This window comes from Meleagris gallopavo, chromosome 1, assembly GCF_905368555.1.
Source record: "Meleagris gallopavo chromosome 1, MGAL_WU_HG_1.1, whole genome shotgun sequence".
Classification (NCBI taxonomy): Eukaryota; Metazoa; Chordata; class Aves; order Galliformes; family Phasianidae; genus Meleagris; species Meleagris gallopavo.
This window is the reverse complement of record NC_139404.1, coordinates 130,056,752-130,066,242: the sequence shown is the minus strand read 5'-3', so window position 1 is coordinate 130,066,242 and position 9,491 is coordinate 130,056,752. Positions and strand designations below refer to the sequence as shown.

The window sequence follows — 9,491 nt, the reverse complement described above, 5'->3', positions numbered from 1 at the left end:
CCAAATTTTAAGAACAAAGGAGTTCTTACAAATGCCCACTTCAGAGATCCATACCTTCTCCAGCTGCTGGTGACAGCAAGAGAACAGCAACCTGGCACCTGGGGAGATTTTGTTCACGTAATGCTAGATAGAAAAACGGTGAGTCTCAATTGTTTAACCCTTATATCTTCTTGCATACAGCATTCTTTGTAGCAAATTGAAATGTTCTCTTTAAAATAATGGATTCTGATAAAAATCTGCTGTAAATTTGGAGTAGTGCCACTGAATGACAAGTGAACCTGCGTCACTGACAGTATTGCTGCTTTCTTGTAGCACAGATGAATGTATTCAGTCACTGAGACTTGCCTTACTGTTAGTGCAGAGAAACAAACACACTGAACAGTGAGAAACTCAGTCCAAAAATAGTAGAGTGCTTTAGATCCATCTAAGACCAAAGGTTACAAAGGTATGAGTGTAGCAAAACAGCAGCTGCTATGCCTGATTCTTACAAACTTGAACAGTAGAGATGTTTTACAGCATTTTGCTATCCAGAAAGTCTCCACATGGGTGGCATCAATGCTCTGTGTAACCCCGAGAACATCATATCAGATGCTCTACAAACTCATACAGTTGAGGATGCCAGTTTTAATTGGCAGGGAAGTTTCTGTTAATATGAGCTCTATGCACAGTAGATTTTGGCCTGAAGGTTACCACCACCAAGTGGATCTGTGCATGCACAAGTTTAGATAACACAGGGAGAACAAAATTGCAGTAGGCAGATCTTGAAAAAAGCAGTATTTATTTTAAAGTACAACCCAAAGTTGTAGCCATAAGAAATGCACAAGGTATCTTGTTTTTTCCACAAGTCTTGGCTGTGTGCATTTCATTTCAACTTAAAAATGCATTCAGGTTTACAAATGTACAAAGAGCACAGAAAGTGTGTTACAGTCTTAACAGAATGCTCTTACATTCAGCCATTTTGCTGTTAAGGTTCTGTGTTGGTTCTGTTGTGGAGTTTTTCTTTTTTTCTTTTTTCCTTTTTTCAATTTTTTTTCTCATTTTTTTACATTCTTAGAACCTGTGTTAACAAAGACAGCCTTATTTTTAAAAAAATACTCTGCATTTTAGCACAAAGTGCCTTTTTTCTTATTTAAATTAGAACTTGGAGGGTAATACTGGAAAAAATTTAAAAATCAAAACCGGTGCTTCCATAAAAGTATTGCATGCCAGGACCATTTTGTAGTTCAAACTGCTTCCTACATAGAAATGGCAGATGGTGAAATAGGAAGCAGTGAAATTGTCCAGATTTACAGGCTTCGGCTGTAGGTTGGATTTACAGCCACACCCAGACTATTCCAAGCTTATCTGTAATCTCACACTACCATATTGCAGGATAGACTTTAAAGAGGAGCAAGTGATGAAAGTGTGACTGGGGGGGAGGGAGAGAGAGAAGGGAAAAAATAGCCATGACCAACAAATGCCTGAAAACCATGTTTCAAAAAATTTGCTTTCAGAATCGTATCACGACCTGGATTCAAGTTCTTTTCTTTTGCTTAGCTTTGGGTTTCAGTTTTCGTGAGGATAGTGTGAATTAGACCATGGATCTGAACTTCTTCTTCCAATTGTTGGGCTCCAAATTCTCCAAGGATTGTAGGTCTGTCCCATATCTTCAGCTGGATTGGCAACAGTGGCAGCAGCAGATGGAGGAGGTGGTGGCGAGGAGTTTTCATTACCCATGAGATCAATACCTGACAAGGCATTTGTTGGAGTGGTGAAGGGAAGGCCACTGTTGAGATTACTTGACCAGATGGAACTGCTGAATGGAGTGGTGGACCACAGGCCGCTCGGGTTGCCAAGGATAGACTGTGGTAAAGACAGAGCTGCATGAGTAGCTGCCAGGTGACCTCTGCCGTCAGCTTTTTCTTTATTACTGTTATTATTACAGTCCCTTTGAAAGTAAAGTATCTAGAAAAAAACAGATCTGCTGTAGAAGCCCTTCCACCTCCACTGTGACACAGCTCTGAACTACCTTTACCAGACCTTGCCCAGAGGAATCACACTAACGATCACCAAATGTGTCTGGGAACTGAATGGGCTGCAGAGTGCAATTACATTGCAGGCTTTTAAGCTGTTTTCATTTGGACTTATACATCCCCATGCTATTACTAATTTAAACAGTAGTGGTATTCAAGGGTCAAAAAGCATCAGCCACATTAAACCAGCTTGAGCAAGATAGATAAATAAAGACAAAATTCAAGTTGTAATGGAAAGTAGCAGTGATCTTTGATCCTTTTTGACAGCTTGCAAACCTATCTCCTTGTATTCACACTTATCTGTTTAAAACAAACAAACAAAAAAAATCACAGTTTGGAAGAACCTTCATATGTTCAAGGCCACAGTATTTCCCCATATTCCCAGTATACACATTTTTTTCCTATCCTTAAGTTGTCCAGCTGAAGAGAGAAGGAATGGTATAAGGGCCATTTGGCAGTACCAGTGACTTTGCCCTGGCTCTACAGGCCTCTCTGACAAATAGTGTTACAGAGCATCACAAATGAGTTTGGGGTGAATGGACAGGAACAACAAGCCCAGAAGATCACATGCAGATATGAACAAGGCCCAGTTTTGGTAAACTCTTTTACCAAAGTCCAAACAGTAGCAAGCAACAAAGAAAAGAATCTAACCAGTGGAACGTGGTTGTGGAAGGGGATCTCAGAAGCAGCCAGGGATGGAGATGAGACAGGATAGTATAAATTCCATGCTCATATGAGCACAGAACCTGCCACATGTAGGCTTAACACCCTAGCTGATAGATTTAATAATGCACATATGCTGTAAATCCAGTTTGGAAATGCACAGTAAACTTGAAACATCCCAGTGGCAGGAGACTTGCTGAGTATGTGCTGTAAAGTACAAACTTCCTTACGTTTGGTTTAATGGGGGAAGATAGGACATCCCTTGCCAAGATCTCATCCCTCAGATAATGAGCACTAAAGGTTAACCACTATCAGTGTGCTGTGCACCTGACGATTAAAATAAAAATCTCTTTAGAAAGCAAATAGGGTGAACTCTGAAGATGTCTTCATTTCAGGTTTATATTTTTTTCTCCCTTGGAACAGAAGAGATACATTCAACCTTATCTGAAACTGGCTGAACAATAATACTACATTAGCAAAGACCCCTCAAAGAACTTGATGCAAAGAGGTGGATAGGAATTTTGAGCATACTAAGGGGTTAACCAGCATCATTCTGACTGTCCAGTGACACTGGGATGTTGAGTTAAACCAGGGTCACAGTTTCTAACTGTTATGTAACTAAATGGTTACATTTAAGCTATACAAGCATTAGATTGCTAAGCCTACAGCAAGAAACACTGATTCTGCTGCTCAGACAGCATCTCTAACACACTAAATCTACTCTATTTCTTCCTATGGGCAAAAAAAGCCAGGAACTATTCCAGTGTATCCCAAAAAGCACTTAGGAGAGTCTGGCAATTGCTCATGAAGTAGAAGCAGCAACAAGGAAAGGACTGGCAGAGCAGTATCTGACATAGACAGCTACTCCTTTTCAGTGCTTGTGAAAAGAGGCCCAAAGTGGCCCAAAGACAGAACTACATGTAAGAAAACGGAGAGGCTGCCGTGAGAAAGAAACCTGAAGAGGAGTAGCACCAATGCAGGAAGCTTTGAAGGGAGATGAGATGCAGAAGTCAAATGCCATTTAGTACAGAAGGCAAAGAGTTGTGCATAAAATGGGAAAGCAAGAGGACTGAGAATGATAATCAAAGTCAACTTCCCCAGAATCCTTCCTACAAAAGAAGGTAATCTAGGAGCCAATATACAACACTGTTTGCAGGAAGAGATGTGGCTCTTGTGCCAGAAAGAGGAAATGCACAGGCTCTGGTCTGGTACCTGTCTTCTTGTCTTGTATTTAGCTTCACTTGCAGGAATAGCAAAAGTTTCCTATTCTGCCTCACCACAAGCATTGAGAAAACACTGTCATTAAAAAGGCCTCGAACATTTCTATCTGTTGGCTGCTTTTTGTGACCTTCTTGAATCACTTCTAAAATGCCTTTTTTCTTTCCCCCCTCAAAATCACTTAAAAGCAGAGACTAAAAATTCTTCTGTATCATTTGCTTGGCTTCTGCCTCAGTGCTTCCTGAAGCACAATTCCAGGTAGCTTTTGTTAGTGGCTAGGACACAGGCTGTGAGCTAGAGAGTGTTCTGGTTGTCCTCAGCCCTTCCTTCTCTCATGTGCGGAATCAACCCTCTGTGCAAGTAAAAACAACAGTCTCTCCTTTTTATGGAAATGATGTACACTATGTACATAGATTCACACAGTAATGTTATAACTGCAGCTTTAAACACACAGCTAGAGAAGGGTCAGCAAACGCAACTGGGCGATGTAGATAGCACCTCTTACTACAGAAACATTTTCAGAAGAAAAGATGAAGAATGATTTCCCCTTGCAGTGAAAACAACTACTATGCTGTAAGTTTTCTTCTGATGAAAAGGTATAAGGATGAGAGCAATACTACAGTCTACATGTGTTTGGTGTATTGTTGTTTTTTGTTTTCTCCCTTTTCATCAAGATCTCCTACAAAATTAGCAGTCAGTTTAAATGCTTCTATTTAAGCTCAGTCATCTAGTGTTATTTCTAAGCTGAAAAGAACACACTTGAGTTTTTTGGTTTTCAACCTTACGTTAATTTACAAAGAGGTGCCACACTGGATTCAGCAAGAAGAATCAAAATAGGAAAGTTATCACATTGGTTATTTTGCAACTGTCCATTAAACTAGAAGTGACAGCAGCAGCACAGGAGCAGAATGTCTGAAGCATGTGGAAATGGAAGACATGGCTGTAAATGCTCTCATCACAAATTTTTATCATCTGCAAGCAAGCAGACTAACAGCTCATTGTCCAAAAGCCACTGCAACTTCAATTCATGGAACTATTAGCACTCAGCTGGCCTTTTTCATCTAAATTTAAAAAAAATCTCTAAATAAAATGACACAGTAGATACAGAGCAAGTTAGTAACAGTAACAAAACACTGTATTTGCACCAAATACTCACTGCAGTTGTATGAGTTGGCGAACTTGAGCTTGTAGGCCAGGAGGGTATGGAATCTGTAGCTGAAGGATCCCAGATGGATGATGGAACATGATTGAACTCGCTCCAGTTTCTCTGAACATCCTGCCCATATGCAGGTCGAGCTAAACCAAGCTTACTAAAAACCTCTGAAAAATAAAATGATATCAATCAGAGCCATTACTGTTTCTCCTTGTTCATGACCATCAGCGGACTAACATAGTTCACTGCCCCTTCCCATGCCCTTCTGTTAGGTCCTGCTGCAGGAGAACAGATTAGAAAAGGTCACCCACACACACAGATCTCAGCTCACTTGCCCTGTATGGAGCAGTCGCAACAAATTTAGAATCATAATTACAGTGAGAAGAAAAGTTCTACACAGACAAAAAAAATTCCACAGGTTGATAGTGAATGAAGTGTCTTGGGAACTGTTTACACAAAGGCAAATAGAGAATCTGGTAGAAACACAGCAATACTGCAAATCCTGCTCATTCAGCAAGTTCAGTGTGGTTGGAGGAGGTGACTGCACTGAAACAGACTCTCAGAAGTGCAGCACTCTCTTCCCAGGTGATTCCTGACATGGCACGTGGCACCAGCTGTGCCCAGCTGAGGCAGGCTGGCCCTGTCTCAACTAGGAGAAGGACAGCACCAGTGCTCATGGTTCACATGGTGCCTGCACACAGAATTGATCCCAAGCACCTTACTGCCACCCTCAGAGTCACTGGAGCCAAGTGTTGCAGATGAAGTGAAAGCAGAGCCCAGACATTTTTCAGTAGAGACCCAATCCAATGACATGCAGATGTTTTGCTTACTGATCTTTTGCACACACCTTAAAAAATACCATGCGCCCCCAAACACAGTATGCAAATCATACCTCAAGTATGTAGAGCATCTGTGCCCTACAATATAACCTGCCTGCATCAAGGCCTCATTTCAATAGGCACTTACAGAAAGTTTACCTATCTAAATATAGCAATTAATGGATGGTTAATATGCATCAGTTCATTATACAGCTACACAAAGGTTAGAGGAAAACACAAGAGGAAAGCAACATGAAGGATGGGCTGTTGCATCACATATATAGCAATGGGTTTATGCAAGCGTGAGGTGTTCAGGAAACCACAGGTTTCATAGCACACTTCTGAGACCTACTGTAAGGCTTCAGGGGAAGATGAAGGGGAGGAAAATAGTGAGAACAGACAGTGAGAAAAGAAATACAAAGACATTCCTCTGAAACCAAGAAACTTCTAAACCAGTTGTTTCCAGCAAAACAACATCTAAGACTTTCCACCAACTCTCTGGGCTGAAACACTGAGTGCAACACCAAATGATAAAATGTTTTTCTATACAGTGATCCTTTTGGGGGATAAGTGTGAGTGTGGGAACAGAGCCTGTACTTAGAACGCTGGAATGGAAATACAATATTTCTTTACCTGTATTTAAGTACTGAAAATATTTGAAAAAAAATACACTCACCTCCAGTTAAGTTAAAAGAATGTCCAAATGCAGAGAATGAATTGAGAGGTGTGAAGTCAGGACTGCTGGGGTTGCTGATAGGACTCCACAAACCCGAACTGAATAGTAAGGAGTAATGGGAAAGAAATAGGCATTAACACAGTCTCACCAACAGTAATATTGTGCTGGTCCAAACAGAAATATGTACAAATGTGCATGTACACATGCACGTGCACTATACATATGTACAAAAATATAAAATGGTGCCCAAGACTTGGTAAATAAGCTTATTTTTGTTTTAAAAAATGATGACAGGGAAACACCATTATCCTGTACGTAGAACACTGTGCACTAGATACAATGCTCTTGGTCTGTATGCTGAGCTCCAACAAAGAGCAGCTCTGTTTTTCAGAAGAATCGCTCCAGAATGCACTGCAGATTTTTGACAAGGAGAAGGGATACAAGGGATCCCTGAGAAGGGATACAAATGCTCACATTCTAGCTTGTGGATAAGTTTCTTGAAAATACAGATGGGTTAACTGGAACTGGTGATAAATATTTACATAAACAAACCAAGAACTGACCCACAAATCTTGCACAGGAAAGCAATTCCTCTGTATATTGAAACTTGATTTCAAGTCTCACTCCTACTTTAGAAAAGCTACCAGACACCACTCTTGAGAGACACGCACAGCCAAAATCTAACAAAAAAGGCAGCATGATTGGAAAAGATCAGAAATTCCCATTGCACTGAGGAATACAACCAAGCATGGCTATACTCTGCTTCTACTCAGAACACAAAGTCCTGTTATTGTCCAGGCTTCAGAGTTAAAACAGAGTAATAGATATTGCTGTACAGTGTAAAATCTTGCCTGTGAATTATTTTGAGTCACCTTGGTACCCACTCCTAAATTATCAGAGAGCCAAGCTGAGGTCTCCTTCTTTGGATGCCCAGGGGACACAAAATTGTCAAGTTACTGGGAATGAGAGTGGAAGTTCCCATCACATCCAGAATGTCTCTCTCTCCCTTTTTGAGAGATTCACAAAAAATAATGTTCAAGAACTCATAAACAGAACCAGAATTAACTCCATTCACTGCTTTCAAAATGCCACTATTTCTTTACAGGCTTTTTTCTAAGAGCTCAGGTATTTCCAAGAGGTATAAACACTTACCTGTCAGAGCCATCACTGTCAACCACTGTGTGGGAAATGCTGATATTGCTGGAAACTTCTGTCTTTGTTGGGGGAACCTTCGGTAAGCCACTGCCACCTACAACAATAAATCTAAAATGAGACAGAAGTAAACCAACTGACCAAACAGACTGAATATTCTGGAAATACGCAGATGTATTTATTATGCCAGGCTGGTACAGTACCTGGGCTCTTGTCATAACCTGCAGCAACAGCAGCAAAAGTGGGGTTTCCATTCCTTCCTGGAAGAGAAGCTGCCTTTGCCAGCTTGTGTTTGGTACCACTGGGCTGCTTGCTTTTTGTTTCACTAAAGGGAGAGGAAAAAAGTGGAGAAAAAAGTTTATGGTTTTAGACTTCAGTACTTTGATAAACAAGCAATAATTTAACCCCATATTCATAAAAACACTAGCAGTAGTTCAACAGTTTATGTAGGTGCACATTTCTGTAATCTAGCAAGTTGTAACAAACTCCCCCAAAACATAAATAGCACTCTACAACGTGCACAGTAATATCTACAAAAAAGCAGTTTCCAGAGGAAGAGGAAATGGGTACAAGAAATGAGATACACCATATCAAGCACAGTGGTTCCTCAAGCATTTTGTGCTTTTAAAATTAGTAGGAGGTGCAGATCCAAACTCACTTGCTGCAGCTGCTGTTCACAATGCTGCTGTAGGTGCCTCCTCGTGGCCCAAAAGCTAAGGATGCAGGAGGAGGAGGAGGAGGAGGAGGAGGAGGAGATGGAGAGGCAGGCGTAGGTGAGGGCTGTCGCTGTTTCAGGAAAGCATCTGCGTTCATGGTTTGCAGAGAGAGTTTATAAAGGTTGTCCGTAGCTACATAAAGAAGCACAAAAGACTCTCATGTAGTATTACATTAAGATGATGGCTACTCAAACTCTGCTATAAATTCCGTTTCAAGAATTATTTCAAAGACTGTTCCCAGTCATTAAAGTAGCAGCTCCTTCCTTATTTTCACCTACTACTATTCAGTTTTACTGACTACTGTGAGACTATTTTGATGAAAGCGTGAACTGATTTATATGGAAGAAAAAGAATGGGACTTCTAGCCTAAGCAAGAGCTGCAGCGAGGGCTGACTTTATAATCACATGCAACCAAGAGGAAAATGACTCGTTTCTCACCAAGGCCTTAAAATACAACCAAAAAAAACTTGTAATAGTGCACCACCCTAACCACTGCAGTAGGGAGTTTTCAGTGTTTCCTCTCGAGGAGGGATCACTTAATTTCAACTTCGGCTGCAGAAAAATGAGGAAGAAAAACTCAATTTGCTGTAGAAAATACATTTTGTTTTCAAGCAGTAATTCTCAATTCCTCAGCAGTTTCTGAAAAACTGTGGAATGAGCGACATTCTGCCCACGTGGTGTTCAAAGCTCCCAAACTGTACGGGGTGCTATCGATATTAGGCTTACTGCAGAAAATGGGAGCATAGATATGCAGGGAATAAAAGCTAGGCTAAAAACAGATCAAGCCTGCCTACAGATATGCATTGCAGGAGACTAATTCTGTCATCCTCCAGCGATTACTCACAGCTGCCAGCTTTGTGAAGTGGCACAGAGTCCCACTCTGGTGGAGGAGAATCCTTTTCGCCTTCTGAGCTGCTGGTGTTTCCTAGCTCCTGTCCAGAACTACCAGGGAGAAACTTTGATAATACTGATGGCCTGCTCTCTATTAACTTGTTTGGACCTATTAACAAAAAAACAAACAAGAAAAAAGAAAAAAATAATCAGTGGATAAAAAAGCACGTAGCTTTCTTAACATTAAACTTC

General features: G+C 40.8%; 1 protein-coding gene across 1 annotated transcript in view; it reads right to left on the bottom strand.

The window, feature by feature from the left end:
- Nucleotides 1-761: 761 nt before the first annotated feature.
- Nucleotides 762-9,491, bottom strand: part of TMEM131 (transmembrane protein 131) — a 93,886-nt gene continuing 85,156 nt past the window's right edge. The window contains 8 exon segments of the mRNA XM_085213602.1: nt 762-1,568; nt 1,570-1,842; nt 5,050-5,213; nt 6,541-6,638; nt 7,693-7,789; nt 7,896-8,017; nt 8,351-8,540; nt 9,253-9,408. Coding sequence (XP_085069728.1) covers nt 1,533-1,568; nt 1,570-1,842; nt 5,050-5,213; nt 6,541-6,638; nt 7,693-7,789; nt 7,896-8,017; nt 8,351-8,540; nt 9,253-9,408 — 1,136 coding nt within the window. The 3' untranslated portion in view covers nt 762-1,532.